The sequence below is a fragment of the Meriones unguiculatus genome, chromosome 6 (genome assembly GCF_030254825.1).
Source record: "Meriones unguiculatus strain TT.TT164.6M chromosome 6, Bangor_MerUng_6.1, whole genome shotgun sequence".
In the NCBI taxonomy this organism is placed as follows: Eukaryota; Metazoa; Chordata; class Mammalia; order Rodentia; family Muridae; genus Meriones; species Meriones unguiculatus.
Window position 1 is genome coordinate 107,563,139 of NC_083354.1, and position 17,548 is coordinate 107,580,686.

The 17,548-nt window shown below is 45.3% G+C and overlaps 1 protein-coding gene across 5 annotated transcripts in view; it reads left to right on the plus strand.

Moving 5' to 3' along the window:
* The first annotated feature begins 382 nt into the window (after nucleotides 1-382).
* Nucleotides 383-17,548, plus strand: part of Jph1 (junctophilin 1) — a 92,887-nt gene continuing 75,721 nt past the window's right edge. For all 5 annotated transcript variants that reach the window (XM_060385810.1, XM_021657955.2, XM_021657956.2 and 2 more), the window contains exons 1-2: nucleotides 383-1,000; nucleotides 6,312-7,071. In XM_060385810.1, coding sequence (XP_060241793.1) covers nucleotides 622-1,000; nucleotides 6,312-7,071 — 1,139 coding nt within the window. In that variant the 5' untranslated portion in view covers nucleotides 383-621. The remainder of the gene's footprint in view (nucleotides 1,001-6,311; nucleotides 7,072-17,548) is intronic.

Consider the following 17,548-nt stretch of genomic DNA (forward strand, 5'->3'; position numbering starts at 1 on the left):
AACTGGAAAAACAACAACAACACTGGAGGTCCCCCGCAGCCGAGAGCTTGCCCCCCAACACCCGCAGCCGCACCTTCAACGCACAGGCTTGACGGTCGCACCTCTCAGAGTACATTCGCCCTCCCACCCACGTCCCACCGCGGGGACACACGTGCGTCCGGAGCTCTCGCGCCAACCAGCCGGCTGGGAAGCGCGGCTCCGGGGGGGCTGGGGGGGAGGGCCCGGCGGGCGGGCGCGCCGCGGGGCTGGGCCTCGGCGCCCGGGGAGGGGACTAGGGGCGGGCGCGGGGCGGTGCCCGGCTCACGTGGGCGGGCGGGAGCCGCTGAAGGTCCGCTCCGGAGCCTGGGCTGTCCTCTCGCGCGCGGCGCTGGCCGGGGCGGCGGCGGTGGCGGAGGAGGAGGAGGAGGAGGAGGAGGAGAGAAAGAGAGGCGGCGGTGGCGGTGGCGAGAGAGGAGGGGAGGACGGGGGCGGCGTCGGACTGGAGCCGATCGGCGGTGCGAGCTGCCCGGGGCGCAGTCGTGAGCTCGCCCGCCGGGCCCCCACCCCCTAGCTACACCCTGCCGTGCCCAGCTCTGCCCGCGTCCGTGCCCCCGCGGGGAGCGCGCCGGGGCTGCCCCCCGAATGACGGGCGGAAGGTTCGACTTCGACGATGGCGGGACCTACTGCGGCGGCTGGGAGGAGGGCAAGGCGCACGGGCATGGCATCTGCACGGGGCCCAAGGGCCAGGGAGAGTACTCCGGTTCCTGGTCGCACGGCTTCGAGGTGGTCGGAGGCTACACCTGGCCCAGCGGCAACACCTACCAGGGCTACTGGGCGCAGGGCAAGCGGCACGGGCTGGGGGTGGAGACGAAGGGCAAGTGGATGTACCGGGGGGAGTGGTCACATGGTTTCAAGGGGCGCTACGGGGTCCGGCAGAGCCTGTGCACCCCCGCCCGCTACGAGGGTACCTGGAGTAACGGGCTGCAGGACGGCTACGGCGTGGAGACCTACGGGGACGGAGGTGAGCGGCGTCGCGGGCTGCTCCGCGCTGGGCTGGCGCGGTGGGCGCTCCCCGGGGCTAGCGGGGACGTGGGGAGGACGCGGGGCGCACGTGTCCGGAAACCCGCCAAAACACCTGGGGAGGCTCCCATCCCTCCCGACCCCCCCCCCTTTCCCCGGGAAGATCGCGTGGGCACGCGGCTGGGTCGCCAGGGTCCGATCCCACCATGTCCCCCCCCCGTGGGGGGGTGGCGGGAGGGGTTGTCTATACCCGGGGAAGTTAGTGGTGCGTGTACCTGGCGGGGGCCAGGGCTGGGCTGCCACAGGGAGGGCTGGGCAGGGGAGAGGACGCTGTCACTTGAGCCCGTCACATTACGTTCCTGATCCCTCCCTCTCCGGGACGGGTTTGAAATCGCCACTCTTGGTGGAGTTAGGCGGACGCCTTGGGCTGTGTGGCTGCCGGTCTGTGCTGACCGCCCGAGCGGTTTGGTTTCACGTGGAGTCTCGTATTTCGCTTCTGGTCCTCTAGTTAGCCTAAAGATAGAAGCCAGAACCCCGTAAGTGGGATGTTGGGGAAGTGGACTTTGTCGAGGGTGTATTTTGGAAGAGTCCTAGTTATGGGCAGCAGAGGGACCCAAAGCAGGTGAAATTCCTCATTTTCTTCCTAACTTTCACTTGGCTCCTTAAAGTATTTCGAATCAGCAGAACTGCAATATTCGCTGACCTGGAGATCTTCGGTAAAATGCTTTAGGAAAAGAAATGACAGAATTTCCGTAAAAAAAGAAATAAAAGAAAAAAGTTAAAAAGAATGTAGAGTGTACCCCTGATATACATTAAGGGGTGTGGCCTGAGTGGTATACCTGGATGCGATTTAACAATGTTCGCCATCTAATTTGTGCATGTTATAGGGGAGTTCTCATTATTTTTAAACTAAGAAAGCACACATTAGTGAAACAGGTGTGAAAACTTGATTAACTTCTTGGAAAGCAAAGCTGGGTGAGACAAATGGCTTATGTTTTGGGGGAGGTACATTTTCTGATAATAAGCATAATCACATTTAATTGAAAAAATTGTAGGAGGCGATGCCACCTTTTGGAATTAAGCGGCTTCAGAGTTGGAGGATATTAAAGGCATCCAATTAAAACTTTCTCCAGCCCACTGAAATTCCGTTATGCTGTTGCTTATATAAAAGCTTATACAATTTGTACACTTCACTTGCTCAGAACACTTGGGCTGTGTTTCAGATGCAAAACAGCAGAATGGTAGGATTTGCTTGGGGGGGTACATCTTTTCATCCTACATTAGTATAAATAAAGGCGATGGTTCTCATGGATTCAAAGGGGGGGGGAATCTTAATACTTTTCTGTGAGCTAAGCCCTGAGTGCTATGGTAGTTTAACAGGGGCCTTTAGCTGTTCAGAGGCAGCATAAAATGCCTTGACTGGCCACCTTATATATTTGCTTGTGAGTGGATTTTATTGGAAGTCTAGCTCTACTAGAACAAAATACTGTGTTCAACAATGAAAAATTTGTTATTTTTTTTTAAATGTGGTCATTTTATAGCCCTTATTTTAAAGATTATAAAATAGACTTATTTTTCTTATAACTTAATTACAACATAAACTTCTTTTAAAAGTTAAAACTCATTAAATAAAACCTGGTGATTTAGTGTATTCGTTATGCTTAGTAATCAAAACATATAGAGCATGGTGAAAAAACATTTATGTGTCTGTGTTGTTTGTACAAGGGCAAATACATCTCCAAATGACTATGAATAATCTGCCTTCTGTTTTAAACCAATTTTGAAAATTTAAAAAGACAAAATTTGGCATTATCATAGCACTGTGGGTTTTTTTTTTTTTTTAAAAAAAAAACAACCTCTGGTGTGCTATAATCAGAAAAAAATTAAACATGCAAATCATTTTTGAATGCCTACTCTGTGCTAGTCAGTTTCCTGGTTTTTCTCATGTCACCACATTTTATTAGAAAATTCATGATTTTAAAAAAAATAGCCTAAATGGTACTGTATTGCTGCAGTTTAAGTCATACCGAGGTTTTAGCCCCCACAGGAATACCAGCTTCTCAGTTTCTGAGATCTGCCTCCCTTCCCATGTGTTTCTGGTGACAGCAGAGGAGGAGGTTGTAATCCCATGTGAGAACTATCACTTTATTTCACTAGAGATCTCCATGTAAAATGTCACTGAAATAGAAACTCCCTATATATTAAGAACCAACTGCATCATATTCATGAAATCCAAGTCCAGATGCCCAGATTCTTTTGTGCAAATTCTGATCTTTACTTTTTTTGAAAACCGACTATAAAGGATATCTAGGAAGACCAACTATGCTATTCATGAATTTGAGACATACAAAGGTCGCTTGTAGCCCTGGCTAGCTTTACGCTGAGCCTGGTCTTGAACTAAAAGCATTCTGCCTCTGCCTTTCCTGGTCCAGCTTTATGGACCAGGACAAGGTGGGGATGGAGTCCAGGGTTTCATCTGTGCCAGGCAGGCACTCTGCCAACAGAACTATATCCTCAGTCCCATCCACTGGTTTTAAAACTACATTTAAAATCGCCAGTTTCATATAGCCATTCGCAGCACATACTTAAATTTGCTCTCGGCAGTCCAAATTTGACTGAAATTCATGCTGATATGGAAACCATGCATTACAATATTGTACAGTTAAGATGGACAGATCTTTAAAAAAAATCAGCTCCCCAGTGAACACAATTTAAATCAAAACCTGGAAAAAAAATGATTTGTTTGTGTGTTGACTACGCAGTGTCTTACGAATGGAGAATGGTTAAATCAAAACTCTTTATGGACAAAAGAGCTTGGAGAGCACCTGCTTCATAGAGAAATAGGCTCTGTTTTCCAGGTTCCTTGACGAAAACAAACCTCTTTAAATTTTCAGATCAACTCCTGAGAATTTGAGCAAATGGGTTTCTAGTGGTGTTGTGGATACCCTGTTCTCTCCCCTACTGCTACAGTCTAATAACACGGAAGGGGAAGTTGGGGATACCTTTGTCCGTGCCCCTGCCCTATTTGATAGTTCCAGAAATGTTTAAACTTCCTGATCATTTCTGTTCTTTAAACAGCCAGAGTTTTCAAGCCATTCTTTGGCTTGGCTTTCGAGCTGTCGTTTGGAGGAAGGTGGCCATTAATTTTCCCATCAATGTTTTAAGATTTACTAAGATGGGATGGTGGTGTTTTAAAAGCATAACTACTGGTGCCAAGTAGCATATTTACAAATTATTTGAGCAAAATTATTCTGTAGAAAAGTTAGAACAATGGAAATATGGCATTTTAACAGATCAAAATGTTAAATACAGTGGATTGTTTTAGGGTGTGTATAAGGCTGTATAACGTTTATCCTACTATTTAGATTTTATCCAGGGAAAGTCAAAGTTGAAAGTTTCTGATAATTTATTGTTTTCCTATTGAGGCAACAGTTTTTGGAGATAGCTGTTATTCTGTAGGAAGCTCATCATAATGGGGGAAAAAAACCACGAATGTTTTTATAGACAGGGTCCAGCTATGTAGCCCAGGCTTGCTCAGGACACAGGAACCTTCTGCCTCAGACTTCCAAGTGCTGGGATTGCAGGGATGTACTCCCATACCCAGCTTCTGAGCTGTTTGTATAGAACAGTCTTGCCCTGTTTGAAAGCTGTGTCCCACCCTCTTCATACGTTCCTAAGTCTGAAGCTAAGACTACAGGTCTACTCAGGGCACAGCAGCCATAGCACAAGACCCCGGTATTAAATGCCAGTTAGTATTTCACTGTTGCCGGCTGCAGCTGGTCCGTACGATGTGAGTGTCAGCAGAAGAAGGAGAAGGTGGTCTTGAAATCGACTTAGGAACAATTCCTATTTACATACACAGTGACATAAAACCACTAGCCGGACAGGCGTGGTGCTATGTTCGTGTAATCACTACATTTACAGGGCTCCAGCAGGAAGATGGAGAGTTTCAGGCCAGCCTGGGCTACATACTAAGAACCATGTTAAGAAATAACAGTACCCTGGAAGCATTATCTCTTGTTGTATTAAGAATAAATATACCCCAATCACTAGAAATCTGCAAAGTAATGTTAAACACAACATGTAATCAAAAACAGAACAAGGTCAACACAAACTATAATCATGATTTATTTTCTTTGACATTGGGAATTGTTGTGAATAACACTGAAGTAATTACATTTAAAATTTTTCCAGATAGCTGTTCTGAGGGCATACTAGAAAGCAAAATTTGCCTTTAATTAAAGGAAATGGCCTTGACTTTGGAAATTCTGAGCTCCTTAATTTAGCCTTCATTTCCTCCAAAAGAGCATTTAAAAACCTCTACCATGTTATTTTTAAAATGTATCTTTGGTTATTAAGTAGAAGAACTCACTGAAAATATTTTGAGAGTTTATCGTATTCCTAAAGAGTATAATATTCATTGAAAAAGCTCAACAGAATTTTAATGGACACTGCCACGTATTTCTCGGAGATTTGAAAACATTTCTTCCACACTGTCAGTTCTTTGAACCTCTCTAAACATCATCTTCAGACAGCCAGAGACCACAGGGCACATAAGCCAGGGGTTTGAGACATTTGTCTCCTTTTCAGGATCACTTCCTGGCCTCAGGTACTTCCAGTGTCCAGTGTCCTTCCAGACTCAATGCTTGGCAGAGACTAGGGAGGTACATAAAGAGAATGGCCAGGAGGAAACAGATTTAGCAAGTAATATGGTACTGTGCGCCCAGCCGCCCTTGCTCCCCCCTCCCCCGTCTACCCCCACCTCTGCTCCTGCCCCATCAATCCAGGGTGCTCCACAGCTTGCCCTAAGCATAGGGTGTTTGATGTAGTAGAAAAGCCAATACAGCTTGTTGGACAACCCACACCGCAAGTATTCCGATCACTGTTACTAATGTTAAACCTGTGTGCTCTTGAGAATGCTGTACTGGGCATACACCTAAAAGCCATCTTTGAGCCAAACAAGTAAAATTGTATTTGAAACCATGACTAGAACTGAGGTTTTTCTGTTCTGCGGCACTGCTTCCCTTTGATGTTTTCAGGAGGGAAAAGATGATTCCTTGATGATCACACTTTTTGTATTAGGGGGGGAAAATGGTTCACAGCTCCGAGGGTGCCTAGTATGTACGAGGTCCGAGGTTCAGTCCCCAGAGAAACGCAGCAAACACTGGTTCCTATGCATGCCTACCATTCACAAGGCTGCCCGAAGGAGTGTGCTAAATTTGACCCTGGCCCTTCCCGCCCAGGGTACTGTTCTCTCAGTGTGCAGATTCCATCCCCTCAAACTCACCCTCTGCTGATGTGTTTTCTCGAAGGTACCTACCAGGGCCAGTGGGCCGGAGGCATGCGGCATGGTTACGGCGTGCGCCAGAGCGTGCCCTACGGCATGGCCACGGTGATCCGCTCCCCGCTGCGCACCTCCCTGGCCTCGCTGCGCAGCGAGCAGAGCAATGGCAGCGTGCTGCACGACGCTGCCGCCGCAGCTGCAGAAAACCCAGCCGGCACCAGGGGCGGCTTCGTGCTCAACTTCCACGCGGACACGGAGCTGGGCAAGAAGAAGGGGGGCCTCTTCCGGAGGGGCTCGCTGCTCGGCAGCATGAAACTCCGCAAGTCCGAATCCAAGTCTTCCATCTCCAGCAAGCGCAGCTCCGTCCGCAGCGACGCGGCCATGAGCAGAATCAGTTCCAGTGACGCCAACTCCACCATCAGCTTCGGGGACGTCGACTGTGATTTCTGCCCCGTGGAAGATCACGTGGACGCCACCACCACAGAAACCTACATGGGTGAATGGAAGAACGACAAGCGCAACGGCTTCGGCATCAGCGAGCGCTCCAACGGCATGAAGTACGAGGGCGAGTGGGCCAACAACAAGAGGCACGGTTACGGCTGCACCGTGTTCCCTGACGGCTCCAAGGAAGAGGGGAAATACAAAAATAACATCCTGGTCCGCGGAATAAGGAAGCAGCTTATACCAATAAGAAATACAAAAACTAGGGAGAAGGTGGATAGAGCGATTGAAGGCGCGCAGCGGGCAGCCGCCATGGCCAGAACCAAAGTGGAAATAGCCAACTCAAGGTATGTGACTACAATGCTGAGCGGGTCTCCTGGCTTAAGGGATGGAGGGCCTTCAGAACACTGCAGTTTTCTGTGTGTCTGCTGATAGGTTCCTAGTACACTTGAAGGGTGAAAAAAAAAAAAAATCCGAAAATGATTGACTCCAACAGCATGAGAGTGAGAAAAACCATTTTCAAAAATCGTTGAAGGTACATGGGGAGCCTTTCCTCTTCTCAATGATGTCCGTAATATTTAACAAGCTGGGAGAGTTCATTCTGACATCCTCCTAAGGCCAGAAAGGTAATATTTTTAAAAGGGCCTCTGAAATACTGTCATGGCGTTGTGTGTTAAAAGAAAATATCCCTTTAAGGTAGAGACATACCTCCAATATATACCTTCATTACAATATGAAGTCGGACATATTGACAACTCCCAGTAAGATTATTCTACTTTATGAAATTTAAACTGTGGTCGCTGAGGCATAGGAATCAGCTTTGAGAAAGACACGGGGGTCCAGGCAAGGCCAAAGCAGAACGTGACAGCAACAGCATGCGTGTTGGAAGCCAGAGCTCCTCATGGGGACAGACCAGGAGACCAAGGCAGTGAAGGATCGCCCCAGTCTGCGCAGGAAGGATTAGATCACTGGTGTATTAAAAGGAAGGGGGCGGAGAGAACTTGACGTGGACAGATGGTGTTCTGACTGTGCCAAGGCTGGAGGAAAGTAGAGCAGTTGAGCAAAGGGCTGGCACAAGCAGGAGAAAACGGGTCGGTAAGAGATTGGCAAAAAGACACATATGGGCATGGGAGAGTTTTGTGCTTGAGGTTTTACCCTAGAAACAAGGCTCAGTGGGTCAGTGTAAGGGATGGAGACGGCTGTTAGGGACAGAGTCTTATTAAGAATAGGTACCCATCCGTTAGACAGGAAAAGAAGGGTTGGTTTTGCTTGGAGTTTTTAGTTATAAAGGTTAAGGACTGGCCATAGTGGTGTGTGGCTTCAGTCATAAATTTGGCATGAAATACTCAAAATCCTGATTCTGCTCCAGGAATACTCATCTACCTCAGTAAACCTTTCTCTGAAACCATTCAATACTAGCACACCTTCAGGGTTTTCATTATTAGTACCAAACATAATTTATGTGCTAATATTCAGTGAGCAAACCCCACCTTGTTTGGCTGGGCAATAGTAAATTTACAATACTTGCAAAATTTTTAACAGATTTATTTATTATTTATGTGGGTGTGCCTGCGTAAGGGTATATGTACCACATGCTGGGTCCCATCGAGGTCAGAAGAGGATGTTGGGTGCCTCGGAGCTGGACCGACAGGCAGTTCCGAGCTACGGTGTGGGTGCCAGGAACCAAAGTGAGGTTTTCTACAAGACGACCACGTGCTCCTGACCACAAAGCCATCTCTCTCTCCACCCCAGTATTTGAACTTCTGGTGCACATACAAAAACATGGTAGCTTCGTAACTGTTCAGCTTAATACTTCTAGAATTCTAGATTTTCTCCTGTTTTAGGAGCACTGTTGTATCTGAAACACTAAATGGAAAATGAAAAGGGGTCCCCCCGCCCTTTTTTTATTATTATTTTTTTATTTTAGGCTTTGAAGTTTTCCTCAGTTCAAACTGCCATGCAGGATTTCCCCTGCCCTTTTTCCCCAAGCATCGCCTCCCGTAACAGATTTCTTTGCTAAATGCTAGATCTGTGTGCATTTCAGGGGAATGTGTGGCTCACGGAGTCTTGATGGCGTTCCTGGCCCTGAGCTCCCTTTTAGAGCTGACGCTGCACCCTGTGCTTGCTAGGCCCTAATGGCTAATGGAGTCTTCCATTTCAGGCTCTCCTTACAAGTCAGTGACACACTTGCAGGCAAGTTCAGGCTTAGCGGGTGGGGAAATAAACCTGTGCAGGGCACTCTTGCGAAGGCCGCATTCTAAGTATCAGTTTTTATGATTTGTTTCAGTTAAAGGAACACCTAACTGAAGTGGGCATACGTGTGACACAGAGACTGTCCATGATTATCGTAACAGCGTAAGAATTTTTTCCAAGTCAGAGCCACATGCCCGTTGTTGAAAGTGGCATGTAGTTTGGGGACAACATATCATATACTTTAATAGTCCAGACATCTTTCGACCTTAGGCTTTTCAGCCGCTGAAATTTCATTTAACGATTTAAAAATACTCAATTCGTGCACTGTAGAGATGGCTCAGAGGTTAAGAGCACTGGCTGTTCTACCAAAGGTCTTGAGTTCAATTCCCAGTGACCACACGGTGGCTCACAACTATCTATAATGAGATCTGGTGCCCTCTTCTGGTGTGCAGGCATATGTATGCAAAATACTGTAAAACTTTTAAAAAAATACTCAATTCATTATGCTGAGTGCAATAAACTAGTGGCAGAAGGACACGTACTACTTGATCCTGCTTAGATGGAACAGCTAAGATGGTCAAACTACAAAACAAAGCAAAATGGTAGCTATCAGGAAGCAGGTGAGCTGAGGAATCACTGCCTGTGGGTTTTCGGCTGAGGAAGTGTGGAATGTGTCAGCTCAAGAGATCCCATGCACCACCACGCCTGTAGTTCACAGTCCTGGGCTGCACATTAAAAACATTAGATGGCTAGAGTTGTGTGAGGTGATTTTGTGTTTCCACAAAGTAAAGGTAATATTCAGATGATAAAACAGATAAAAAATTTAAAACACTCAGCTAAACTTATACCTTCTTTCATTTTTCAGTGTCCTTCCATGACGTAATAGACAGAGTTTTGACTTTATTTTTGGAAAAAGTAGCTGACAGATTGACATTTCCTGTAAAATAGTTGCGTTTGGACTAACATTTCTCATGAAATGGTTGAGTTTAGAGTTAAGGACATAGGTAGATATTAAACATCACAGGGTAGATGTGTAGATGGATTACTAGCAGGTTAATCCTTTAAAAGGTCAAAATTAGAGCCTGGGAGATGGCTCAGTGGGTAAAGGTATTGGCCACAAAGCCTGATAACCTGACTGTGATCCCCAGACCCATGTGGTAGAAGGAAAGAACCAGCTCCTGCAAGTTGTCCTCTGATCTTCAGCATATGCCACATATATACGCATGAGCAAATGTGTTGTTGTTGTTTTTAAGTCAAAACTATAAAGGATGCTGATAACTTATTGACCCATAGAATTTTTTTTCTTGGGTTTCTGCTCTGATTCAAAAATAGGATAAAAAGTGATATTCTTTTTCTTCCCTTCTTGTCTTGATTGGGGTAAAATTCATTGTCGGTGACTGACATCAGTCTGAGCTCTGTTGCTTAAGAAATGCTAAACAGATAGCAGCTGTGATTATTTCAAGAAGTAAGCATGCCTAGCCATCCCTAGACTTCCATGCCAATAGCTGAGCTCAGCCTCCCTGTTATGTAGATGGACATATGCTCCGAGAGACATTCAAACCAGGAAGAACCATGTCCACACCCATACCTAGGCTCCTGTCTTTCCTTTACCCATGTTTACTCTTTGATAGGACCTGACCAACTGGGCCCACTTTTGACTCACTGAAGTATTTTGAACATCAGACCTGAGAATGGGTCTTTTATAACATTTGGGCCTGTGTTATAGAAGTCTGTTTGAGGAGAAATGACTAAAGATCACAACCCCAGAGCGTGAAGGGCTGTGAGCTCTTATCCAGTGTACTCCCCCATTCAGAGGCAGCCATGAGGCTCTATCCAAGATTACCTCCTATCCCTCTGACTTGACCTTCTACCAACACTCAGTGACTTTTCTCTTAGCTCTCCCTCCAGCAGTTCCTTCTGGTGTCCTTGTCCTTTCGTCCTGATCCTCGTTCAGTCACTATTTACCATGGCTCCAGCAATCCTTTAGGTGAGACATTCAAGAAGGTGCCTACGTTGGGGGAAAGATTTTATAAGAAAGGGGAAGCACATGGTTGAAAGGGCGAGTAAGAAGTGACCTTCACAGAGCCCTTACTTCTTTAGAAACAAGTGATATTCCGGAAGAGTGAAGTCCAAAGCAGAGTCTTATGTTAAGCCGAACCTCGGGAAGCAGTCGTCATACAAGAGGGCTGTGATGCAATGGCCAGGAGAGCACTGGCCTTAAGGCCACCAAGGCTGTACATGTGTGCTCATGCTAGGGTTGTCCTATCATAGTCTCTAGAGGAGGCAGGAAGATCGCAGACTAGAGAGTTCGCAGCAATTAGTCCTTCTACACACCTGTCCCAGCCCTGCTCGTTTCACTGAAGCTGGCGAGGCTCACTGGGGTATGGCTAGCCAGGCTTCGGTCTTGAGATGTCAGGAACTGTGAGACAGACAAGTACTGTGAGGCACTTGTGCTGCCGCCGTCAACCTCACCCTGACCTTACGCATCCCTTCTTGTGACAAGAGCAGCATCTGGACAGGTGAGGCTAGGAGGATCATTCCTGCCCTCCTTGTCATCCCAGGGACGACGTAGAAAGTGCTGAAGCAGAGAGTGTGTGGATGGTCTCGGGTTCGGAAGACCAGAGGTCGCCTTGCTGTGTTTGTCTTCAGAATTCTAGAGGACATTCTACACTCACGGGTTGTAGACTAAATATGAAAACACCTCACATGTTATTGTAGGGTTTTAAAGACTGCTTCCCATACTCTCATAGTTTCACCCCTCCCCCCAAGAATGAGTCAGCTACGTATCTTTCTTTCAGTGGGAAAGCCCCTCTACATGGAGCCTTGCCCTGGCTCGCTGTGGCTGGCTCTGCATTCCTCACTCGGATGGCAATATAAATCGTCAAGGAAATTACCTAGGAACCCATTCTCTGCACTCCAATTTCATCTTCCTCATTATGCATTAAACATGGATTCTCATGTTAATCTTGGTTGTCATTGCATGTGTTGAGTCTCTCCTCAGCTGGATTGGGAGGCGCTGACTCTACTGGTAGCTCTCTGGTCCCTCTTGTGTCCCCAGCATGAGCTTTGACCAGGGAATAATGGATAGTGAACTAAATCCTCATCACTCAGGGTTCTGATACGGTTTTGCAATGTGTTTATAAACCATAGTTTGAAGCAGGAAAATGTAGTGCTAATAATTTGCTGTGCCATAATTTGATAGTCAAGGAAGATTAGAAAATGTGCAGCTGAGTGCCACATGAAACCTTTTTCTCACGAAAAGTGCCCTTTTCCTCACGAAACCAACAGGGTTAAGGGGGCAGAGCTGTAGGTTGACAAGAAGTCTCCATTCTCAATGAGAGGTGGGCTGGTCCAATAAATAAACTCTAATTTCTCCACAGATTAGGAACCTTCAGGAATTCAATCCACAGTGGTTATAATAGCATTGGTTCGTTCTGTGCACTTGACAGTACCAAAGAGTGAGAGAGGATGGTGTCTCCTAAGTGTCATAGATTCCCGAACATTAAACTGTCTTTATTTTTTTTCAAAGTTTCTTGCTCTGCTTCTTTCTCAGGGCCATTTTTTTTTTTCTCAAACTGAGTCATATCTGAGCCTAACACATGAAGTTGGCTAGAATAGATAGGTCAACCCGTTATAAAAATACTTCATTTAATTCACACTTCACTTGTGGGTATTAAAATCCAAAGTCACCCGTGAGTCAGTACATGTTATGGATCCAAAATAACCTGATTGCTACTGATTTTAGCGGGGCAGAGGGGGTAGAAGGTCCTCGTTCTATGCCAAGTTATTGTGGAAAGTCAAGTCACTGAGATTCTCAAATTCTTTTGGAAGAAGAATGCCCTTTCTTTCTTGAGAGTCAAAATGAAAATTCTGTATTCTGCTTGTTTGTTTTTCCACTATCTCTGTGGGCTATCTGTGACTTAGTGTTTTTGAGACATCCTTGCTGCTGTCTTGCCCTCATTGGAATTAAACTAGTAATCCTCCTGTCTCAGACTGCAGTCTTGGCATGACAGGCCACAGTCTCATGTCATATTTTTAAGAGTAATTTCTTCCACTGGGAGTCTAGTTAATTCTTAGGTGTGAACACAGAAGTTTTTTTCACGAAGAGGAATTCTAATGCCTTCAAAACTAAGTCAAGGAGGATGCTATTTAAGTGTTAACAGACAACACAGGGGCATTTTCTGCTGACCAGAGTATAGGTTATTCTTGCTTGGTGGCCAGTGTTTTTCACATCCTTATACCTGTGCACTCTCTGCCAAGCTGGACCTTGGGTGCAGTTATGAATGCCAACCCGTTCCATGAGGCTGTGGATATAGCTCAGGGTAGAGTACATGCTTAACAGCCATGAGGCCACAGATTAGATTTTCAGCATCACACACACAAAAGGACCCCATGCCAGCCTCTTTTCTGTATGCAGTCAACCCATGATCCACAGGCAGTTATCTTTTTAAGAGGCAAAGAAAACAAGCAGTTTTTTTTCAAAATTATTTATTCTCTTTACCAAAGAATGCCCATTCCTGTGGGAAGAAACAAGGAGCCGGCCCTAACTTTCTTGACTCTGGAGTGTTTAATGACAGACATGGCTTCTCCATGTCAGGGCCCCGAAGCTGTCCTCAAGATCCTCTGACTGTAGGCGTATGGAGAGAACAGCTGGAACCAGAAAGATGACCTCCCAGGGACAGTTCTGTTTTGCCCCCAGGCCAGGGGTGAGGTTTGGCTGCTGGAGGGCTGGGAGGCGTAACTCAGGGACACAGAGAACCCACTGTGGCAGTTCTGTCCCTCAGCCCTGATGTTGCATCACTCACCTACTATCCAACAGGCCATTGAACACAGCTCAGGAACACATTAGGAGAGCCTTCTCATGACCTTCCTTAGGCTACCTTGATTTGAAGGACTCTTCTTTCAAGACTTGTTTCTCTAACACTGAAATCTGGGCCTGTTAGGAAACTGTGAGACAATGAGGTGGGCATGTGTTTTGAGGAAGAAGAAGATGTAATCAAATACAAATTTAGTGAAAATTAATGTTAGGCTGCAATCAGTGCCTAACACTGTTAACCAGACTTTCAGATTATTATAGTCATTCTTCTCAAAACCCAAGTCATAAGCATGACTCTCAGTTTGACTAAACAAGGAAGGCAGAGGGAAGATGTTTTATGTGGTATGAATGGGATTTGAGGGGATGTTTAATCCTGCAGAGATCTGTGTGGTGAGAACTAGCTTTAAAAACAGGAGAGAAAACAAGCTGAAAATCCGCAGTCATTAGCTGGGTTTGAGGTCATATGTTGACTTTCTTTCAACTGTAGCAGTTGAAGGTTTACATTGTACAGATTTCAGCAAATTCCATCTCACTTAGTGTGGAGTAGAACACCTTCCTGATTATGTAAATGTGAAGAGTTGAAGCAGCATTATACTCTCAGTATAGCATCATTTATAATGAAAGCCCATAAGTGTCTATGTTCTCCGGGAAGCCCCTCAGAGTTGGGATGGCATTCGCAGCTCTGTCCTATGTGTGCTCTGACCTCAGCTCTTAGGCAGAGCTGCTCTGTCTTTGGGCAAGTAGCAGAATCCCATGAGCAAGTGAGTACAGCTGTGGGCTCCTCCCAACAGCAACTGCCAGCAGCCCAGGCTCCCCACTCACAACTTTCCATTATGGATTAAGCTGACTCTGCCAATCTCCCTTTACTCAAGACACCAATCTGGACGCTTGCAAGACTAGTGCCTTGCAAATCTTTGAGATGCTTTTCTTATTATAGATGAAATATGAACATTGTGTTTGGGAACAGGATCCAGCAAATGCCAAAGGTATTTATGTAAGTCATTCAGCTTTAGTACGACGGCCTCCTGAGAATAAAATCAAATCAGCTTTTCAGAATTTTGACCTTCTGTTTTAGTTGGTGTTTCACATTTGTTGTATAATATGCTAAACTCAAACTAAGCTGCTTTCTGAGAAATTTAATTAATATGTAAGGAGTGAAGATTGGCTTCAAAGCGCTGCACTCTTTTGAAGGCAATCTTCTTAGGAGTTCTGTGTGGACCAGAAGAAACTTATTAAAGCCAATTGAAATACAGACACATACACATACATACATACATTGTGTGTGTGTGGTGTTTGTGTGTGTATTCACTCACTTTCTAGTACTTTTTAAACAATTACAGAGACTAAAATAATTTTCATTTGATTTCTGCTAAGTTTTGTTGACGTGGGGTTAAAATTTTTGCAAATTTAATGGTATCAAATAATCAAGTTTTGGTTTTAGTTGCTGGAAGTCTTTTTTTTTTAATGTTTTGCTGTATTGGTATGAAATGTTTCTTCATTTGGTTTTGTAATGTCAAGACTTTCATACTTTTGTTTTCACGTATTAGGGGTTTTAGATATATTTGAGGAGCCATTTAGTCTGACAGTGTGGAAGGAGGCACACCACTAAAGCCAGCAATTACGGCTCAGGGGTGAGGTGAAGACCTATCAAGCAATGATCCCCAGTCATCTTCATTTTAACCTGGCCCATTGGTCCCCATCCCATTCTTGCACAGCACAATGACTTAAAAAAGCCAGTGGACCCATCATTTGCCTTAAAGTGACACAGATGCCATTGAAGGGTGACATTTACCCCTTCCTTGCCTGTCATATCTTAGTATGTGGAATCTCAGAAAATACATGTCCTGGTTTGTTTTCTGTTATTGTAACAAAACACTGTGCAAACCCAGTGTGGGGAGGAAAGAGTTTGTTTTCCCCAGATCTGAGGAAGTCAGAGCAGCAGCTAAAGCAGGTGACTGTGAAAGAGTAGAGTGCTGCTTGCTGTCTTGGTCCCCATGGCTTTCTCAGCCTGGTTTTTATACCACTCCAGAACCCCTGCCCAGTGGCCTAGGCCCTTCCACATCAGTCATTGATCAAGAAAATGACCCCACAAACATGCACACGGGCCAGTTTGAAGGAGGTAGCTCTTCAGATGAGGTTCCCTCTTCTCAAGTGATCCTAGTTTTGCTGTTGACAAAAAACTAACCAGCACAAGGACACAGGTTAGCCAGACCATTTCCGAAGACCTGATTCTTAGGGAAATAAACATTTAAATCATTCTTCAGACCTATCAATTTTCAAGTAAATGTACAATTAATACTGAGACTTTTTCTTATGAACTGTAGCTGGGGCAAATTTAAAAAATATTAACTATGGAATAATTGGTGTATTACATGAATTTAGGAACCATGTGGGAGGAACTTTATTCTCGTACAAAACTAAAAGCAGGCTTCCCCAGATGGCATCTAGCCTGAGAATCACAGGATGAATGGATATTTCCTAGAAGGTGGAGTGATGAAGTAGGGTACGCAACACATTAATCCACTAATTGAGGGTAAGGTAAAACGTTGAACGTGATTGGAGCTGTGTGGGGAGTAAGCTGGGATGTTATTCTAGTGTTCAGCAGAAGAACTGATTACATGATCGTATTTAGAAAGCTCACCCTGGGTGCTGGTAGTATAGGATAAGCAAGGGGCCATAGAACCAGAAGCCCATGACACAGTCACCTGCTAACTCATACTGAAGACAAGAGCCCAGAGTTGAGCCATGCAGGGCAGTGGGGGATGGCAAAAAGCCTGTGTACAGTTGCACCAGAATCATCTTGTGTGGGTAGTGAGCATGACCTTGAGTTTCTGGTTTGGCTGCTTGGATGAGTGGGCGCATGCTTACTCAGAATATTGGATATCATCTTTTCTTTTTCATTCATTCTTTGAAAGTGAGAGAGAGAGAAAGAGAGAGACAGAGAAAGAGAGAGACAGAGAGAGAGAGAGAAAGAAAAGAAAGAAAGAAAGAAAGAAAGAAAGAAAGAAAGAAAGAAAGAAAGAAAGAAAGAAAGAAAGGTCTTTCCACCTGTGTCCACTAGGAGTTAAATAGGGTTACAGTCCTTCACCACCAGGTCTAGCTCAATTTGGATATTTGACATCTCAGATTTCTAAGTGATACTAGGGAAGAACTCAGGGAAATCCACACACCACTTCCACAGTCTCAGATCCCAACTTTAGAGAGGAAAGCTATTTAGAGGGCATGCAGAAAAGGGAATTCTGTGCATGTGTTAATAGACACACCTTTCTAAAAGGGACAAGTCAAACAATTCTCACATCAAATGATTAGAAAGCTGTTGCCTCAAGACAATGTAATTCAGGTATTTGAATTTGTGGAGTTATGCTTTCTAAGATTTGTCCCCAGCAGACCTACCTAGTGAGCAAGATCTATCTTGTTGGACTTTTTTTTTTCTTGGCAAAACCCTAGAACAAAGTATCACTACAGAAATACCTTTCAGCAAACATTTATGTAGTTATAAGTTCTGTCCAAATAAGGCACTAAGCCCTAAGAATACAGAAATGAGTAAGAAAACCTATCCCCAAAAGCAAATATCCAGCCCAATGCACAGTACTATTGTGTATCTGGCAGGTGCCAGGGAGCACTAGAGTAGAGGGGGACCCTCCAGGGAAGCAACTGACACAGCCTTAACAAATTTGTCACAGATACTTACTTGCCGGTGGACTTTTGTTTACAAGCAGCTTTCTCTAGCACAATATCTTCACTTCTGAGCATCTTCCATTGCCTAACCTTTCTAAGATGATTGTGGTTATATTTCGTATGAGGTGTAGCTAAAT